A 21,905-nucleotide genomic window follows, 5' to 3' on the forward strand; every position below is an offset into this window, starting at 1 on the left:
CCTAGAGGCTTTCCAGTAACCTGGTCCAAGAGCCATTTTTACAAAGAAGATAAGGACGCAGGGGCCCATTTGCTTCGTTACCACAAATTGATTGCTGTACCATTCCCTAACTATGTGACATCAGAACTTAATTTTCTTCCCTCGTACAATTGGAAATAAATCAAAGAAAGTCATTTATTTCAGACGTGAGAAAAACTGATGTTGGAATTGTTCGTGGGCGATCACAAGGAGCAAAACATTGACCTCAAGGCAAAGAGAGGAACTTTGAGATCCACATTGACTCCCGTGGTGGGGCCCCCTGTGAGATTCTCTAAGATGTGCTTACATAAACTCAGGAGATGATGAATACATTTTCCAAGTCCGGTAGAAATTGAAAATGAAACTGGTCTTAAGGTAGACATCCCTAACCGACCTTTCACCTGTCCTGAACTTGAGCAAGTTCAGAACCTGATGCTATAAAGTTAAAGAGAAATAAATGGCCCTAAGAGTGTAAGGGGCAGAGAAGACTGGCAGAGCTGTAGGTGTGCCAATTAAAGAAAGGTAGAGGAGGTTGATTCTGATAACTCAAAGAGTTAACACATCCAAAACTAACGCAGGGGTGGGGAGAAAACCACACCCCACGGGAGTGCGGAGCCAACTCGCGGGGAGAAAATTCCTATTGGCATTGAGGAGGCAGGGAGCCAGCCCCTGGGCGCGGCCTGCAGGGGGCAGGCGATCGCCCGGGGAAGCGGGGGCAGGACGAGGCCGAAGCAGGTGCCCGCTCCGCAGCTGCCGGCAGCCGCAGGGAGCCCCAGCTGTGCCTCTGCCCAGTGTGCCCTCCTTGGCCCGCGGTCCCCGCGCCGTGTCCCGCCGCCGACATGTGTGCCGCCCGGATGCCTCCCCTGGCGCACATCTTCCGAGGGACTTTCGTCCACTCCACCTGGACCTGCCCCATGGAAGTGCTTCGGGATCACCTCCTCGGTGTGAGCGACAGCGGCAAAGTGAGTGGGCGCGGGGGTCTGGCCACCTGGACGCGCCGGCTGACAGGTGGAGGGAACCTGGCGCGATGCGCTGCGGACAGAGTCCCGGGTTCGCTCTGTGCGGAGCGAGCGCTCCGGCTCGGGAGTTGAACTTGAGCGTTTGACTCTCGGGAATGCACAGCGAACCCAACACCCGGTTCACCCGCTGGCTAGGGAGTCTCGAGTTTCTGGAAGCCAGGAGCAATGGGGTATTCACACCACTTCTGGTTCGACGGCCGTCCAGGCTTGACTGGAAAGGGGGAGAGCCACCTCCACCCCCAAATCTTAAGAGATCAGCAATAAACCCTAACATGGTTTCATTCATTTTTGTATCTCTGGAGCCAGGCACAGTGCCTGGCACAGGGTAGGCACATCATGAATTTGGTTTGAATTTATTGTGAAAGAATTAACAGAGGAGGGGTGATTTGATCAGTGTTGATTTGCTCGCTTAGTACACAGAATAAGCAAAGAACTGATTTCATTCGCCGGATCTGTTCAACATAGATAATGTACTAATGATACAGACTAGACAACTTGTAATACTAGAAAGGATAGTTCAAGAGAAATTATCCATCTACCTGTCCCACCTCTCCCTCTCTCTCTCTCTCTCTCTCTCTCTCTCTCTCACACACACACACACACACACACACACACACACACACGGCCATTTGCATCAAAGCAAGCAGTTCCATTTTAAGGTTCAAAATGTCTTCTATGAGTGTACCTTCTATGCTTCTTTTTCCAAAAATCAGAATTTCTACAAATGACATAGGTAACCTAATATTTAATATTTACCATTTTATACACACAGAAGATGACTGCATTAGTAGTGACCTGGTCAGTTGAAGTGAAGTCATTCCATGTGAGGGAGAAAAAGAAAATAAATCTGGGGAGGGGATATTTTTGAGCTATTTTCCAACTACCAGTTTGGTTAGCAAAGTATACACATTTGTGATTTGTCAGATTCAAGATACTACTCTTAACGAAAGATGTTACTGAATCAGTGACTCTCACATTTAGAGGGGTTAAACCCTATTTTCTTGTAGTGCTTTAAAAATTATTTGTGCATAACTCAGGGAGTCTGCTGTTGGGTTTCCGAGGTGACAAAACAACTCAGAGTTCACTCAAATGCAGAGATTGCAGTGAACCCTGAGATTGTGCTTCCTTGCATGGAGACATGACCCTCAAGTTACAGGAAACTCATGTTGGGACAAGTCCTGAGAAGCCCAGATACAGAGACTACTGAACTATGAATGAGTGGAGGTGTTAGTCTAATCACAAGGAGCTGCTCAACTCTGAGGTTCCTTTTTAAAATTAATTTCCCATATCCAGAATTCTAAATGGTAGGATAGCAGACTAGAGAGTGGGCTTGGGGACTGGCTTTAACAATGGAGAGGAGTAAGAAAAGGAAGTAAATTACCTTTCCCAGGGATTATACAGAAAAAGAATAAAAGAGTGTACTGAACATGCAATTAGAGTTTGAGTCAGGGAGTCTATTCCTAACTAAGAAGCATATTGAGATTGTAAATTTAGAAAACAAGTCATGTCCTCTCACAAGATAAAATTAACTAGGAATTGATTACAAAGGTGAGTGGTTTAGATTTTCCAATGAAACTCCTTAATCAGTGAATTTGTAACTATCCTTTCTTCTTAGGTGCAAGTCAGTTTATTCCTGTTTAATACAGGGCATGTTATATATATTTCAAATCTCGATTTCCCTCATGTTGAAATAGGAAATGCCTCACTCCCCTTTGGGATTGTTGGGATAATTGTCCATTTCTTATTTAAAACATTTTACAGAAGATAGTGTGTTCTTTTAACAACACATATGTGAAAGAATCATGATTTTTAAGTTTTATTGTGTTTCCTAATGCCATTCTTGGGATGAATCTTTGGATGAGTCAGGAACATCAGTGTTGCTTATGAAAATGTTGATTCCTGAGCACCAGCCTCAAGAATTGAATTCCACAGGCCTGGAGTGGGACACAGGAAGTGGAATTTTAATGAGAAGCCTGAAGGATTTGGACACAGGGTGTGGGTGGATTACATTTTGAGTAACTATAGTATTTTGGTTGTGTGATGGGACCACTTTAGTGAGATGTGGGGAGCTCAGTTCTGTTTCAAAGTCAGGTCTGGGGTAACATCTCAAAGAGAAGGGACATAACCTCCTATGTCCTCTTTCTCTCTTATAGGACTCATCCCTCACTCCATGTAATCTCATTTAGGCTCAGAGAATGCTAATAACTAAGTTTAATTCAATAATGAAAGCTCATAATAAATTAACTTAATTTTAACTATTCTTTAGCCAACATTTTGGTATTGGGCATTGTGAATTCAGAGTTAATTTTTCTACTTGAGCACCATGTAGCTTTTTAAAATAAAGACTCTAAGACGTGTAATTCATTTGAAAATGTTTAATTAATCTTGAGACACAGTGTGCTCAAATATTACTGTTACCTAATTCCTTCACATTCACCAGGGTCAGGTTGACTTTTAAGATACATCAAGATGCCCTGGGACTTTTAATGCACACTTAGGAAGAAGCAAGAGTGAGGAAGAAAATCATTTTGGAGGCAATCCCTTGGTGTAGCTGTAGTAGATCCTAATGAGAAACAGAGAGCTGAGTTTTGGTTAGAGTCTACACTAGTTTTCCTGCTCTGAGACGATGGGTGAGGCACCTAACCTTTCTGAGCTTCAATTTTATCATTTGTAGAATCTGATTTCTAAAAGAATCTGATTTGCTAAATATTAAATGAATGATGAATGAAAATGCCTGGCACTTAGTGGATACTTGACACATACCAGGTTCATTCCATCCTTTTTCTTTCCTTTGCCTCTAGCAAAAACTTAGCCTCTTGCTCAGTGCAGCAATTTTTTCATTTTTCCACATGGTGGCACCTGCGTAGGCCAAGCAGCAGAGAAGGAATCCAGGACTTGGGAGGGACTGCATGAGAAGAGGGAGGCAGCTGCTGGACCTCAGCTGTGCGCCCTCACGCTCATGTCATTGAGCTACTGGATACAAAGATGCATCTGAGGAACTGTTAGTCAGCTTTTCACTGATACAACCAAATTACCCGTCAAGAGTCACTGAGAGGAAGAAAAGTTTGTTTTGGCTCATGGTTCAGAGGCTTAGACCATAGTGGGCTGAGTTCATTGCTCTGGTTCTAAAGTGAGGCAGGACATTATGGTGGAAGGGCTCCACTTATGGCAACCAGGAAGCAGGGGTGGGGGAAGGGGTCACAGGGAAGATGAACCCTTTCAGGGCATGCCCCCAGTGACCCACCTGGCCATGTCCCACTTGCCTACAGTTACAACTCAGTCCATTTAAAATTGGATGAACTGATTAGGTTACAACTCTCATAATTAAATCATTCACTTTTGACTCTTTCTACATTACCACAGGAGCTTTTGGGGGACACCTCATATTCAAACCATAACAGAAACATTTGCTGCTAGGTTTGCTAGTCCATTATTTTCCATACTTCTTAGTCTTTACAGTACAATTATTTCCCATTAGAGATTAAGAAGTTGAGATTTGAAAAATCATGCATGTAGAGATGGGGGTGGTATAGTCAGCTTTTGAAATATAGCCCGAGGGCCATGTTCTTTTTATGATAGCAGGCTGCTTCCTTAAGGCACAACCTGTGACTTTAAAGAACTTGCCTTTTAGAAAAAGAGCTAAGATTTGTTGCTATAACAGAAGTGGGTTGATTCCTGGGCCAAACAGGGGGCTCCTCACTGGAGATTAATTGATGAACAAAGCAGGAGAACCCTGCCTTAGTGGTTTTGGTAATCTAGTGGTACATTAACAAAATCTGCTATGATCTATCTAAACTCCGCCTAGTCTGGGGGTGGAGGGAAGGCTTTCTCTGGTATCGAATGACATTTAAATTGTGTTCTGAAGAAGTAGAAATTAACTAGGTAAGGCAGATAGGGTTCAAAGTAGAGAAGAACCTTCTAGGCAGAGGCAATAGTTTATGCAAAGGTCCTGGGTAGGCAAGAATGAAAAGTCAAGGTGTGTAGAGTCTAAAAATTCAAGACAAGGATAACACAAGGTAAGGCAGGGCAGACAGGGCGATGTCATGGAGTGCATGTAGAGTGCAGAAGGGATTGAACTGTGATCACAGTTTGCAGTTAGTCCAGTTCATTTTAACTTCAGGATAAAGAATGCATTGGAAGGGAGTGGAGTGCAGGAAAGGAGGTCTGACTGGAGCATGTTGCAGTAAGTAGTTCAGGTGAGATGGAATGTAGTTTAGATGAGAGAGTCAGTGTGGCCTGCCAATTCACAAAGCCCTAAGAATTCCTCTATCACTTACTACCTCTGTAAATTTGTTGCTTAGGATTTCTACTTCCAAGTTTACACACACACACACACACACACACACACACACACATACACAGTTGATTTAGTATACCTCATGGGGTTTTCAAAAGGATGGAATGTACTTATAAGTGTAAAATATATAGACCGATGCCTGACATCAGCAGCTATTGTCTGCAATGGAAATGGAAAGACATGGAAAAAATTGGTGGCTCTTTCGATCAAGTCAACTGGATTTGACAACCCGTGTACTAGTGCTAGAAGGCAAGAGCATCGAGAGTAATATATGTAAATGTATGTAAATAATACAAACCTGGTGTCTGTTCCTGTGTGTAAATAGTATGGTGGGGCACAAATTGACCAGTGATGGGAAAGGCTTCTTGAAGGAAGCAGCCATTGAACTGAAACTTTAAGTGAGAAGAAAAGTCAGGATTTGAACACGTAGGACAGAGTTTAGAGGCTCTGGCAAAGGCAATGGGCTAATGGTTTTCAATTTGTAATGCTGCTGGGAACTTTGTTTTCTTAAAAAGATGTTTTTCATGCCCAACTATCACAGGATCATTTTGAGAATTCTCATTTTCTAGAAAGCTGATTTCTTTGTCCAGAATGTTTATGGCAGACACAGCTGGTTACCCACTCAATAGCTATGACCTTTTCTTTCTTACCATAGTCTGAATTTGATCGGCCTGTGATCTACTTGGCACAAGGCTACATCAGAGTGTGAGCCAGCCATGGTAATCTACTCCCACTTATCACATACTTGTTTTCCCAAGTTCCCATTTCAGCAGTCTCAGAAGAGACAGCTTAGCCCACCTCCCTCCCCAGGACCAGGAGGATATTCTGAGTTCCTGAGCTTGGCAGGAAGGTGCATCTTTCCCCTTCCAAACAGGAGGAAAGGATGACACAGAACCACCAGGGTTTGTGATTCAAACTGACAGAACTTCTGGCAAAGCAAGATGGTGCAGCAGCCTTCCTTGGTAGCTAAGAGTGGTTGGTGATTGACATCCTGGCACACAGAAAATCCGATAAGAAGCTTCTGGGATGTGAGAAGAGAGCCCCTTCCTTTCTTTGGATGCTCTCACTTAAAGAAAGGATACCTGGAGTTGCTGTTGCCACCATTTGGGACCATAGGAAAAGGTCAAGAGGATCTCAGAGACACCAACCTGATGTCTTCGAGCAGTTTAATTACCTCTGGAACTGCTGAGATAATGAAGTGTTTTTATTGTCTAAACTACTGTTAGCTGGGTACTCTGTTCATTGCAGAGTACCCAGCTTATTATTATATTGTTACACTTATTATTATATTGTTTTTCAAAGAATCATAGTTTTCAAAAAACTGCTAGTTGCCTTCTGCTTTCCCTCTTTTTATCTTCTCCTTGTTGGCCCAAAATATCAGTATCTTTTCAGGCACCCATATCAGTCAAGCCCAGTCAATTTTCCTTTGGGACATTTGTGCATAGTCATTCCCATGGCCCCTGCTCAGCTCTTTGTTGTCTCCTAGATAAAATATTACAGTAACTCCCTACTGACAGCTATTTTCTTGAAGCATGGGTAATATCATCTATCTCCTCTTCTGCAGCCATCAGTGGCTCACTGTTGCCCCAAGGTCCCAAATGTCCTTGGAAGTTTCTAGACATGACATTATTTGGACCCAATCTGTTTTTTCAATCCTTCCTCCTACTTCCTCTCCCTGTCTGGCAAATGGGAATAAGTTTACTGTGACTGGCTTGCCCCTCAATGTATCCATGAACCAAGAGATGGTCTCTGCAAAATTTTCACTGTTCCCCAACACATCATGCTCTTTTATGTCCCCATGTTATTGGTATCGATCTCTCATCTTGGAATGGCCCTCCTGTTTATATCCCATCTTCTATTCTTTTATCAAAATGAAATCTTGCTCTTCCTTTAAGCCTCAGCTCCAATGTCCCTTCCCTCCATATCTTCTCTGGCCATCATTCCCTGATTGGAATAAATTTCCTGTTCTTCTGTTCTCCTATAAACCTTTTTTTCTCTTTTTAGTACAAAGATTGAACCCAGGAACCCATAACCATTGAGCCAATCCCTAGCCCATTTTTATTTTTTATTTTGAGACAGGGTCTTGCTAAGTTGCTGAGGCTGACCTTGAACTTGTGATCCTCTTGCCTCAGCCTCCCAAGCTGCTTGGATTATGGGCATGTGCCACTGTGCCTGACTCCTATAAAATTTTGCAGGCATTTCAAATTAATATTTTTCTAGTGTTTAAGAACATGGTTTCTGGTGCCAGATTCTATGAATTTCAAATTTTAACTCTACCACTTACCTGGACAAATTTATTAATGTATCTGAGTCTCTACACCCAAGGGTTGGTGTGTTGAAGCTGAATACCTACTGTGAGGATTTAAGAGGGTAGACAGTTAATCTGATTATCATATTTAGAGATGAGGCCTTTGGAAGGGGATCAGGATTAGATATGGTCATCAAGGTGGAGCCCCATGATTAAATCCTGGTGGCTTTGGAAGAAGAGGGAGAGAGAGAAAGCAGAACACACACACACACACACACACACACACACACACACACACGAGTGTGTGTGTTCCCTGTCTTACCACGCAGGGTCATGTGCTGCCTCAGGACTGTGCCAATAAGAAGGCCATCATCAGAGTGGCCCTTGACCTTGGACCAGAGCCTCTTTATAATTTACTCAGTCTGTGGTATTGCATTATTAACAACAGAGAATGGATCAAGATAGGTGTGCTTCCTCTGAGCTACTTGTCTTAATTTTGCTTGTGCTCAAGCCATTAGGGATCAACTCAAGTACCATCTCCAAAATCTTTTTATTACTTCTCTATTCTACAGTGATCTTTTTTGAAATCTCTTTCACTGTCTTTTTTATAGAGTACTTATGTACCTTGCCTTTTTTGTGCCTATTTTTATTCAAATTAATTATAAAAGCTCCTATTCACATGACATAAAAAAAACATAGAAAATATCTAATACTTCCTAAGACACAAGATCTTGCAAATAGCATAGGTGCTCAGTAAGTATTTATTAAATGAATGAACACTCTGAAAAACTGTTGCACAATTTGTCTTAATCTTTGCTAATAATAGTCCCAAAATGTATTTATGTGTACCTTAGAAAATACACTATTGCATGCAATTTAATCTCATCTCAAGAATGATTTTTATTGCACAAAATACAGATGTTCACAAATTGTTCTTTTGATTAAATTCATTCTGGTTTGAAAATGATGTTACTTTTAGAGGTTTTGTTTTATGACAAAACACAGAAATTGGAGATTACTTTCTGGCATTCTACTACTAATAAATATTTTATGCTTTTAACCATTTATTCTAATACTGACTACCTGCTCATGCTACATGTTTAATATACTAAAGAACTGGGATGTCTGGTCAGGGCCTTACTTACAAGCAGCGTGTTCCAACTGCACTGAAATATGGATTCACCATTTAAAACCAACTGCTCAGGGTAAAGGGTTGTACTTCAAAATTACCTCTCTCAGTGACTACAGTGACAAGATTCAGAGAAATAAAATGGCTTTCCCAAAGAGATGCAGCTAAGAAGGAATGGAGTTGGGATTTGCATCCAGATCTGTTGCCTCTTTGTCCATTATTATCTCTCTGGATCTGATTTAAAGACCTGAGTACGATTTCATCCACATAAAACATTTACCTTTATTTCTCAGTCCTGCCTCCTTTGTTTTTGTGCCTCTAAGTTCCAGACAGAAAATCCATTCTTCATTCTGTGACCATGTCCAAGATCTATTTCTCTGTTCCATTATTCCCCTCCTGGTTTCTTCCCATTTGAAATTGTCCTCCCTCTCTCTTGGTCTTTTCCTTCAGTGCTGTTTCCTGCTCTTGTCAATGAAGCTGTTTTTATGTCTTGGTTCCCAGAACTCATCACACTTAAGCGAAGTCTGGATGTCTTTCCAAGTCCACAGCCTTCTAGCAACCCGGATGTCCCCCAAACAATGCAAAAATGGTGACCATGATATAATCTAATCAATGTGCGTAAATCTGAGTTTACAAAACTAGTTGAGGAAGGATACATGTGCTTTACAGAAGAATCGGTCTGAAGTGTTTAAATAGATGAAATGAGAGATTCAAAGGGGGCCTCAGATTCTTCTTATTCTGTTTTTTTTCTTTAAGCCATTTATCTGTTGCTCTCCACTCCCTTCCTACTCCCGTCTCTAAGCCTGTGTTAGAGTTCCAATGTCTGCATATGGATTTTTTCATGGAGCAGGTAAATAGCTTTCTTTAAATCTTGAAAGGGTAAAAGACTTAAATAAATCAAAACTTTCTAGATGATTTAATTTTGAGTCTCAGGTAGAACTATCTCACCTATACAACATCCCTGTTTGACTTTCAGTGATTAATACACTAGACATGTATTGACCTACCCACTCAGGTGCTCATAATGTTGTTCCCTCCCAATCAGAATAAATCTGAGCCCTACCCATTACAATTATTGGAAGGTCCAGTGATACACATTTTGTGACCTCTCCTTTTTTCCCTTCCACCCTGTAAGGATTCCTGAAGAATTTGTAATCTAAGCATTCATTCATTCACAGATACTGATCAAGTCTCTACGAGCTCCCAGCTGCTGTTGTTCTGGGGCTACAGCTGTAAGTAAGATGATGTGCATTGTCAGGAACCTTTTCTTCAGTTTTGAACAGGGCTCTTCCAGATGTCTGGTTCTTAAATAAAGGCAACCCCTTACCTCCAATTCCATGATACTCACAGCTGCTCTTGTTCTTTGTGGCTATCTGATGCTGCACTTGGATGCTGACCCCAACCATCTGTGGGCCAATACAATCCTGTCCCATCCAGACAGGAAAGGGCCTTCTCCAGGGTGGCCTAGTGGTTATCCCACACCCTGTGCTCAGCTTGTTCTAGAACAACTTATATGGACCTCTGCAGTCACAGTGGTCTTAATGTTTGACTCCTTTGAGGGAGAAGATCAATGTTCTGTTCTTTCCTGGTGTGTCTAAGATGCTAAAAAAAAAAAAAAAAAAAAAAGACCAAGATGAATTCCCAATTGGTCTCTTAACTACAATGGTAAATTTTTAGAGATTCACAGTACATTTAAAATATGACTTAAAAAGTTTGATCAATTAAAATATGAGTAGCACATTTCTTACATTTTGCAATCATGCATTAAAATATTGCAACATGATTAAAAAGGAATAAAATTTTTCCACATTTTTTGTTGGTGTTTTTTTAACTGTACATAATGATGGAATTTATTGTTACATACTTGTACATGCACACAATATAACAACATGTGACTAATATCACTCCCCAGCACTTCTCCCCTCCCTCACCACCTCCTGCCCCTTGGTCCCTTTCCTCTACTGACCTCTCTGTGATTTCCATGAGTTCTGCCCCAATATTTCTTTGAAAAGGAATAAATTTTGTGTGCAGTTCATCCTTGTGCATTGGTCTTGGCTTCTTGTTTATGATACTTGGTTATAAATTCACACATGCAAGGCATATTGGTGATTATATTGATCATATTGAGAACAATATGATACTCAACTTTTACCGAATGCTTGTTATGTGCTGAGCCCTGTCCTGAACACTGTGCAGTCATTATCTCAGTACCTCTCATGACTACTTACTGAGGTGAAATAGCTTTCCTTGTTTTATAGACAAGGAAACAGACACTCAGAGTGCTGAGCTTAATTTTGCAACAAATATCCTTTTTTCCTGGTACTGAGTATTGAACCCAGGGGTATTCTATCACTGAGCTACATCCCCAGACCTTATTATTTTTTATTTTGAGACAGGTTCTCCCTAAGTTGCTGAGGAGCTTGCTAAATTGCTGAGGCTGTTCTTGAACTTGCTAGCCTCACATTCAAAGATCCAGCTTCCTGAGTTACTGGGATCATAGGCATGCACCAGTGTACCTGGCTGTGCAACAGATATCTTGGGAATTAAATGATAATAAGTTGGATGACTTTTCTCTCCAAGTCATTGTGTAACTGTTTATTTTAGTAGTCAAACAACAGATTTACAAAGAGCTGTTGTTTTGGTCAGTTTTTGCATCACTCTCACCAAAATACCCAATAAGAACAACAGAGTGAAGAAGAAGTCTATTTAGGACCCGTGGTTTCAGAGGTCTCAGTCCATAAACAACCAACTCCATTGCTCTGGGCCCAAGGTGAAGCAGAACTTCCTGGCAAGAGGGCCCAGCAGGGGAAAGTTGTCAATTCATAGCAGCCAGGAAAAGAGAGGGGTGAAATGGTCACAGACCCTCAGTGACCATCTCCTCCACCTGCCTACAGTTACCACCCAGTTACAGCTGTCAGAATCTAATCATTGCACCTCTGAATATTCCTGCATTAATCGGAGCTTTGGGGAGACACCTCACATCCAAACCCAAACAGCTTTCCTTATTTAAATTGTTAATAGGAATTTAATACCCAAGATTAAAGCTAGACTCAAATGAAATTGACCAAATTATTTTATGTGTATATATGAATATGTCAGTGAATCCCACTATTACATATGATTGTAATGCACCAGTAAAAATAATTGACTAAAAAATAAAGATGGACTCATTTCTTCTGATGCAGATTCTAAAATTCAGCATCTCTCAAAAGACCTTGCTTCATGCACAGTTTTGATTTTAGGTCCTCCCTTCAAAAAAAAAGGGAGAAAAGAAAAGAAAATAATAACACAAAAACGTGCCCTTTTCCTTAGTGAAAGTATTGTTGTTTAGATGACTTTATTACACTAACTTATTAACTCAAAAGGATAAATTAATTTCAAATTGAGATCTGTTTTCTAAAGCCTTTCTGACTGTTGAAGTTGGTGTCTCTGTGAAATGCTGTTTTCTTCCCACGAAGTAGCTACAGGCACATCATTACCTGAGACCATTTCACCACAAATACAGCTCATGTCTTCTCCGCCTGTCAGTGGTTTGCTCAGGTTGGCATGACCATAGGACCTGTTGCTATGGTCACAGTGCTCTTTCTCTTCTCAGCCTTATCATTGGGTTTAAAAAATTATTTTGTCAGAAGTGCACCTTCCTCAGCAAACTCCACCTTAAAACCCACGTGTTTCAAGCTCAGTTTATTGACAAGCTATTCTTTCATGGATTAAAAAAAAAAAAATCTGTGAAGGCTAAAGCAATTACAAGGTATTATAATTTAAAGTGAATTCTAAGGTTATATTTAGTGACACAAGAAATTTAAAATCCCAAGTTTCCCCCACAACTTAAATGGAAAGAAAAAGTCTATCAAATGACCATACATCTCTCACCCACCCACATTCGTATATATTTATATACAAACTACATTTATAGTAGGAGATAGAAAAATAAAACCTAAATAATTCTTCTTTTTGTAGAGTAGGAGTAGAAAGTTAGTTTGGAAAATAATTTAAACTTTTTTGTATTGTTATTTTTTTCCTTGTTATTTAGTTTTTACAATTTAAAATTAATTTTTATTTTAAAATTTGTATTTTCTCTTAATTGTAGCAAAATATACATAACATAAAATTCACCATTTTAAAGTGTAAGATTCTCAAAGTGTGGTGGCCCTTGCCTATAATCTCAGCTACTTGGGAGGCTGAGGCAGGAGGATTGCAAAATTCAAGGTCAGCCTCTGCAACCTAGTGAGACCCTGTCTCAAAATAAAATAAAGGGCTGAGGATGTAGCTCAGTGATAGAGTCCCCTGGGTTCAATCCCTAGTACAGCTAAAACAGAAAAATTAAAATGTAAGCTTCAGTGTCATTTATTGTACTCATAATGTTGTCTAATTGTTACTACCATCACCACTATCTTGTTCTAGAACATGTTCATCACCCCCCGAAAAAAAAAACTCTTTACTCTAAAACAGTTATTCCCTATCCTTTCCCCTCACCCCATCAGTAACCACTAATCTGCTTTCCCTATAAATAGAATTACCTATTCTGGATTTTTAAAGTAAATGTACACGCACAACACATAACCTTTTTTGTTTGACTTTTTTCACTTAGCATAATGTTTTTGTGCTTCATCCATGTTGTGGCATGTGTCAGAATTTGTCCCTTTTATAGTTGAATACTATTCCATTGTTTGGATATACCACATTTTATTTATCCATTCATCATTGATGGGCATTTGGGTTGTTTCTACACTTTTATTACTTTCTATAGTGCTGTTATGAACATTCCATGCACACGTTTTGAAATCCAATTTATTTTAAAAGATTGTTTTATGGCCCCCTGTTGCCTAACCATATGCTAACATAGGCCTGGTCTTGCCATTTGCCCAAACTTCCATATTGCTTTATGACTTTGTGTCTTTGTCCCTGTTTCTTCTTCATCTTCCACCTGCTGCATGAATGAATACACCTTTCAAGGATCAATTTAAGTCACTTTCTTAATGAGGTTATTGCTGACCCTGTTCCTCCTCTTCAAGTCACAGGCATAACTGACCCCTAACTTCTTTGTACCCCGCTTTCCACTCAGCATCTCTTTATGGCTCTTACTCAATCTCAAGAATCTCCCCAATAACCTAACCTTGAAGATAGGTCCTTCACTTTGTCACCTTTGTGTCCAAAATACCACCCTTGGTAGGCACTCAGATGAATGTATTGGATAAATGACATTTGGATTATTTTCACCACAAGTTAATCAGTTTGGAAAAGTTCACTTCATGAGCCTGCTACATGGGCAATGGCTAAAAATATCTTCCAAATAACTAATTGTTTGAATAAGAACTCTGAATTTTTTAAGCCTAGAAGTTTGATAACAACATATTTCACCACTATGCATTTGGTCAAAGTAAGCTGTAACTAGTTTCATGTCCTGGTGAATAATTAAGAATCCTGGAAAAGTAGATTTTCATTAAAACTCTGAGACCTCATAAAGGTCCACAATGCCTTTAACTCAGCCTATGTAGGGATCTGGAATAATGGAGATTATAGAGGCCTGCTTATTACCTTTAGTTTTGTATTGTGGTTAAGGGTTTGCTTCTTCATCAAATGGTAATTTACTTGGAATGTTGCATGTAAATTGCTACTTACAATTTACAGTCCTGGAACATGGTAGACCCTCCATAAATAGAGCTCTTATTATCCATCTCCTGTTCCTCGAAGTACTTTACATAGTGCTTTTACACAAAACTAGCATTCAGTCAATGTTTTTTTTTAAATGAAAGAATGAATAGAGTAGACTGTTGTGCTCTGTACAGGGTAGAGAAGCAATGGTTCATCAATATTCTCAGCTGGTTAGAGTCAATGTGCTTGGAAACCAAGAAGTAACACACTGCTCATGTTTCCCACATAACAGGGCATATATATATTTTTTGTCCTATGCTGTTTCACACAAAAGTTGTTTTCCTCCCGAGTTTGAAGGAGGAAATCCTCCTTCAACCCTCAGCCCCTTTCTGAAGTCTAACACACAAGTCATTCAGTGTCCTTAGTGCATGGTGGGTATTTGTACCACCTCCTGTTCCAGAAGAACCTGGACTCAATGGCCACATGGAACTCTTACGCTTGGAGCTCTTGAGGGTGATGATAGCTGGTGAAGAATGAGGACTTCAGGGTGTTAGGATAAAATGCTGAGCAGAAGAGATGCAGTCCCTACCTTATTTACACTCAGACTCAATAATCAAATGAGTATGGATAAGCATATGATTTCTAAAAGGAGAAAAGGTATAGAGTGCTTTGGAGATGCAAATCAGCTTATTTTGAGGAGATGCTTCACAAAAGCATCCCCAAGGAAGTGACAACTGAACTTTGAAGGCTCAATAGAAATGAATGAGGCAGAGGACGAATAGGAAGGGCCTCCAGAGTGAGGAAGAACCAGGAACTGTGTGATGAAGGATGAAGAGGCAGAAGGGGGTGCAGATAGATGAGGCCAGAGATGTAAGCAGTAGCCATACTGAGTGTCCTTGTAGGTCTTTCCCTTTACTCCAAGGGCAGTGCAAAGCCGATGAGGGTGTTAGATGCCCATTAATACTATACAGACTGGAGCAGGCATGAGTGGCTGCTGAAGGAGATGAGTGAGTAGGTGATTTCAGTGGACCATGAAAGAGACAGGCAGATGGTGTTAGGAACAGACAGAAGTGGACAGATCTGTGACCCAATGAGGAGGCAAGGTCAATGGGATTATGACAAATGGATATGGTGGGAGAGTCACTTCCCCTGAGTTTTGAGCTTGTTCAACTGCACAGATGTGGTGGCATTGCTGAGCTAGGGAACAGAAGAGGTCCAGCTGGGGAGGGCAGCTCCAGAGATGAGATCTGATCATACTGAGTTGAGGTCCTCTGTGACAACTGCGTGGAGATGTCAAGTGTGCATTGGCTTGCGGGTCTGGGGCTTAAAGGAGGTTATCTGAGTGGGCATTATAAAGTGTAGAGTCAGGGCTGAGAAGAGAACAGGAACCAGATTAACTCCTGTGCTTGGAGTGAGTTAAAGGGAACAGATAGAATGAGAAAGGCAACCCGAAATTCAGAGAAAAGATCTTCAGGCAAGACACTTTAAAATGGAGGAAGTAGGGCAGATGTCACAAGTTACTAAGAAGCAGCAGTAGGAAGAACTCTGCAAATAGGTCCAATGAATTTAGCAACTCCATGTCAATGTTCACCCTAGGAAGCTTATTTTAGTGGACTATTGTAGATAATAATGATAGACAATTGAGATAATAAATATGTGATATTTTCATTTATCATATGAGAAAAATAACAAAGTATCTCCAACAGGAATAAAATTCAAATAAGTTACATTTGTTTTATACCATCAATGCCTAAGCTCTCAGAGGATTTAAAAAATTTTTTTTTGTAGTTGTAGATGGACAGAATGCCTTTATTTTATTTGTTTCTTAGTTTTGTACAAATGTTGGCATTTGTAGCAATCTGGGGCATAATGCTCTCAGCATTTTCCGGTCTTCAATCATTCTGGTAAGGTGTTTGTGAATCTTTACATTTCAAGTGACTTTAGTGAACACAAACTGCTGGTTCGGAATTCACTTGGATTCCTATTCCTTTGTGCATGCAATGTTTCTCAGTCTGCCTTATTGTATAGTGATGAGCTCTTTCCAAGTACATTGCAAAAGTTATGTAAGCATGTTGCCTTTGCCCACTTGCAAATATTTAATTTGAACGGATGCCAAAGCATTGGCAATCACATATATGCTGGATCCTAGAAATAGTCTCAGCTTTCTTAATAATCATTTTACCACTTTATCTCAGAAATAGAATTTAGCATCTCAGTGTTACTGGACATCTCAGTCTACAGTCAGTATTTTTGTTTTAAAGTACAAAATGCCAATACTGAAAATTTATTTTATTAAGATCAAACAGGTAAGGCATGATTTTTCTACAAATAGGAGATTGCTTTGAAATTAAAGTGGTCAAACAGATAAAGCCAGGTAACACAATAGAAGCAGGTGTTTCTTTCATTAAAAAATGCATTTTAGTCCCAGTGAAGTCTTTCCCTAAAGGCACTGAGAAAATCCTCCCTCTCCCTTTCCACCTCCCTCCCTCCTGAGTGACTGTACAAGGAGGATTTAATCCAACTGAAAGAAAAAACCATATCGATGACTCATATTAAGAAGGAAAACTACAGCCTTTAAATGTATGAATGGATGTTTGTGCAATCATTCTTTTTTTTTTTCCCCTTCCTCTGTCCGATAATCAAGTGGCAAGAAGAAGAAAAACAAGAAGATTTAGGCTTCATTTATGGCAATTGAAATTAGAATAAGGAAATCTATCCCTGTGATCTAAGCAGGATTGGATGCTCTGGAAATGCCAAATCATTGGTCAGATAGTGGGGCTGAGCAGACAGGAAGAGGACAAGATGTGAGAAGAAGGGTTTAAGTGACACACTTAGGCCGCAATTAAAATTTCTTCATGTCTTTACACTTCCTTATCTTTTTGTCCACACCCTTAATGCCCTTATTCTTATTTCTCCCCTATATACACTTTGCTCATCACCTCCTCCAGAAAACCAAAAGCAAAGCCAAAACAATGCCCCACTGGGTTATTTTCCTTTGTTTTTGTCTCCCAGCTCAACCCATGGTGTGAATTTGGCCCTTGGAAACATACCATCATGTATTATTTTTGGTTTCTTAACTGCATGTAAGTTTTATTTCCTCTGCCAGAAAATAAACTCTTGAAAGGCAAGGATGATTTCTTATATATTTTCCTGAGCCCTTAGCAGTTCGATGCACATATGATATGCAAGACAATATGAGGTTCCCCCAAGTTTTGTCAATATAAATGCTACCTTTCTTTTTTCTTTCTTTCTTTTTTAAAAATTTATTTATTTTGATTCATTGTAAACTAATGGGGTACAACTTGTTTCTCTGGTTGTACATGAAGTAGAGTCATACCATTTATGTAATCGTACATTCACATAGGGTAATGATGTCTGTCTCAATCTGTTATTTTTCCTTCCCACTCCGTCCCTTTCCCTCCCACCCCTCTTGTTCCTCTATACAATCCATCTTTCCTCCATTCTTGCCTCCCTCCCACTCCCCATTATGTATCATCATTCGCTTATCAGAGAGATCATTTGTCCTTTGTTTTTTTGGTATTGGCTTATCTCACTTAGCATGATATTTTCCAACTTCATCCATTTGCCTGCAAATGCCATAATTTTATTCTTCTTTATAGCTGAGTAATATTCCATTGTGTATATACCACAGTTTCTTAATCCATTTATCAATTGAAGGACATCTAGGTTGGTTCCACAATCTGGCTATTGTGAACTGAGCAGCAATGAACATTGATGTGGCTGTATCTCTGTAGTATGCTGATTTTAAGTCCTTTGGGTATAGGCCAAGGAGTGGGATAGCTGGGTCAAATGGTGGTTCCATTCCAAGTTTTCTAAGGAATCTCCACACTGCTTTCCAGAGTGGCTGCACTAATTTGCAACCCCACCAGCAATGTATGAGTGTACCTTTTTCCCCACATCCTCACCAACACCTATGGTTGCTTGTATAAATACTGCCTTTCTGAGTGGTCATCCAAGAAGCACATTCTAAGCAGTCTTGGTATTTCTGCTGGTAGCCTCTGAATGTGGTGATTTGATTGGCAGATGCCCTTTTCCCCACCAACATGCAGAGGTGTAACTTTCACAGATGAACCTAGAAGAAAATTTGCAATTTCGGGAAGTTGCGTGTTGGACTTCTGAGGGCTGCATGTTGGTACGTTGGTCATTGTCCCTCTAGCAGCCAGTGTGCACAGCTGCCCATCAACAAAAATACCTCTATAATTTCTTCTTCTGTCATACATGCAGTATCTCTCTAGGGGTTGAAATATAATCACTGTTTGGTGTTTTTAGAAAATGTTCTGGTGTCCTTGAGGAAATTGCCAAATAAGAGAAGATATACTCTTATCAAGGTAGTTTCTTTTATTTATTTTTATTTTTATTTGTATGTTTTTATTATTTTGGGGGAGTACCAGGTTTTGAACTCAGGGGCACTTGACCACTGTGCCACATCTCCAGCCCTATTTTCTATATTTTAGAGACAGGGTCTCACTGAGTTGCTTAACACCTCACTTTTGCTGCAGTTGGCTTTAAACTTTTGATCCTCCTGTCTCAGCCTCCGAAGCCACTGGGATTACAGTCGTGATGTAGTTTCTTTTAATTAGTGTTGCTTCTGCCTAGACTATAACCTTTATGGAGGGAGAGAGTATGGCTTGCTCATATTGTACTCCCATTGCTGGGTCACATCACCTGGATGATAAAATGTACTTAGCAAACATTTGTGGAATGCATGTGTAAGAAAGGGGTTATAGTTAATAAAGGTAAAACATGGTAGAATGCTACTGTAGTTTAGATTTGTCCCTGAAAGGCTCATGTGGTCTTCAGCCTATGGCACTAGTGGGAAGTAGTGGAACATTTCGGAGGTTGGGCCTAGGGAAGAAAGCTAGGCCCAACCTAACATGCCTTGAAGGGCATGTCAGGACCCGGCCCTCTTTTTTCTCTGTTTCATGACTGCCGTGAGGTGAGCAAGCAACTTCCACCACATGACATGCTCCTGCCATGGTGTAGTGTACCACCATATGTCTAAGGCAACAGGGCCAAGAGACCATAGACTGCAACTTCTAAAACTGTGAGCCCAAATAAACCTTTTCTCTTTATAAATGGATTATTTCAGGTATTTTGTTACTGTGATGGAAAGTTGACTAAGACAAATACTTATCATGTTCCAGGAACTGCTCCAAGTCCTTTTACGTTATTATTTCTTTTTTTTTTTTAAATCTTATATTTTAAAGATTTCTTTTTTTTTCTTTTTTTCTTTATTGTAAACAAATGGGATACATGTTATTTCTCTGTGTACATGGCGTAAAGGCATACCATTTGTGTAATCATAAATTTACATAGGGTAATGTTGCTTGATTCATTCTGTTATTTTTTCCCTTCCCCCCACCCCTCCCACCCCTCTTTTCCCTCTATACAGTCCTTCCTTCCTCCATTCTTGCCCCCCTCCCTAACCCTAACTCTAACCCTAACACTAACCCCTCCCACACCCCATTATGTGTCATCATCCACTTAATAGTGATATCATTCTTCCTTTGGTTTTTTGAGATTGGCTTATCTCACTTAGCATGATATTCTCCAGTTTCATCCATTTGCCTGCAAATGCCATAATTTTATCATTCTTTATGGCTGAGTAATATTCCATTGTATATATATACCACATTTTCTTTATCCATTCATCAATTGAAGGACATCTAGGTTGGTTCCACAATCTGGCTACTGTGAACTGAGCAGCTATGAACATTGATGTGGCTGTATCTCTGTAATATGCTGATTTTAAGTCCTTTGGGTATAGGCCAAGGAGTGGGATAGCTGGGTCAAATGGTGGTTCCATTCCAAGTTTTCTAAGGAGTCTCCACACTGCTTTCCAGAGTGGCTGCACTAATTTGCAGCCCCACCAGCAATGTATGAGTGTACCTTTCTCCCCACATCCTCGCCAACACCTGTTGTTGCTTGTATTCTTGATAATTGCCATTCTAATTGGGGTGAGATGGAATCTCAGGGTGGTTTTGATTTACATTTCTCTTATTACTAGAGATGTTGAACATTTTTCCATATGTTTGTTGATTGCTTGTACATCTTCTTCTGTGAAGTGTCTATTCATTTCCTTAGCCCATTTGTCGATTGGATTATTTGCATTCTTGGTGTTGAGTTTTTTGAGTTCTTTATAGATTCTGGAGATTAGTGCTCTATCTGAAGTATGATTGGCAAAGATTTTCTCCCACTCTGTAGGCTCTTTCTTCGCATTGCTGATAGTTTCCTTTGCTGAGAGAAAGCTTTTTAGTTTGAATCTATCCCAGTTATTGATTCTTGCTTTTATTTCTGTGCTATGGGAGTCCTATTGAGGAAGTCTGGTCCTAAGCCGACATGTTGAAGCTCTGGACCTACTTTTTCTTCTATAAGATGCAAGTTCTCTGGTCTGATTCTGAGATCCTTAATCCATTTTGAGTTTAGTTTCGTGCATGGTGAGAGATATGGGTTTAGTTTCATTCTGTTGCATATGGATTTCCAATTCTCCCAGCACCATTTGTTGAAGAGGCTATCTTTTCTCCATTTTGGGGAGGGTTCCCTCCTCTTCTATTTTTTTGAATACTTTGAGAAGTATTGGAATGAGCTCTTCTTTAAAGATTTGTAGAACTCGGCTGAGAACCCATCTGGTCCTGGACTTTTCTTTGTTGGTAGGCTTTTGATGACTTCTTCTATTTCATTACTTGAAATTGGTCTATTTAATTGCATGTTTTTGGCACCTTTGTCTAGTATGAGAAAATTGTATTTATTTGGGTTTGTGTCTGTGTCCTCTATTCTGTACCATTGATCCACCTTTCTATTTTGGTACCAATACCATGCCGTTTTTGTTACTATTGCTTTGTAATAGAGTTGAAGATCTGGTATTGCAATAACCCCTGCTTCACTCTTTCTGCCAAGGATTGCTTTAGCTATTCTGGGTTTTTTATTCTTCCAGATGAATTTCAAAATTGCTTGCTCTCTTTCTGTAAGGTACATCATTGGGATTTTAATTGGAATTGCATTGAATCTGTATAGAACTTTTGGTAGTATGGCCATTTTGACAATATTAATTCTTCCTATCCAAGAACATGGGAGATCTTTCCATCTTCTAAGGTTTTCTTTCATTTCTTTCTTTAGTGTTCTGTAGTTCTCATTGTAGAGGTCTTTCACCTCTTTTGTGAGATTGATTCCCAAGTATTTTATTTTTTTTGAAGCTATTGTGAATGGGGTAGTTTTCCTAATTTCTCTTTCTGAAGATTCATCGCTTATGTATAAAAATGCCTTAGATTTATGTGCATTGATCTTATATCCCGCTACTTTACTGAATTCACTAATGAGATCTAAAAGTTTTCTGGTGGAATTTCCTGGTTCCTCTAAGTATACAATCATATCATCAGCAAATAGGGATAGTTTGAGTTCTTCTTTTCCTATTCGTATCCCTTTAATTTCCTTGGTCTGTCTAATTGCTCTGGCTAGAGTCTCAAGGACAATATTGAAAAGAAGTGGTGAAAGAGGGCATCCCTGCCTTGTTCCAGTTTTTAGGGGAAATGCTTTCAGTTTTTCACCATTTAGAATGATATTAGCCATGGGCTTAGCATA

The 21,905-nt window shown here is 39.9% G+C and overlaps 1 protein-coding gene across 3 annotated transcripts in view; it reads left to right on the forward strand.

Annotated features, from left to right (window-relative positions):
* Window positions 1-755: 755 nt before the first annotated feature.
* The window catches only part of Gda (guanine deaminase), a 169,144-nt gene continuing 147,994 nt past the window's right edge, over window positions 756-21,905 (forward strand). For 2 of the 3 annotated variants that reach the window (XR_007104842.1, XM_047523653.1), the window contains exon 1: window positions 756-980. Coding sequence is in view for 2 of the 3 variants with exons in the window: in XM_047523653.1 (XP_047379609.1) it covers window positions 858-980 (123 nt within the window). In the remaining variant the exon portion in view is untranslated. The remainder of the gene's footprint in view (window positions 981-21,905) is intronic. The other variant, XM_047523654.1, reaches the window with a different exon arrangement.

This window comes from Sciurus carolinensis, chromosome 14 (assembly GCF_902686445.1).
Source record: "Sciurus carolinensis chromosome 14, mSciCar1.2, whole genome shotgun sequence".
Classification (NCBI taxonomy): domain Eukaryota; kingdom Metazoa; phylum Chordata; class Mammalia; order Rodentia; family Sciuridae; genus Sciurus; species Sciurus carolinensis.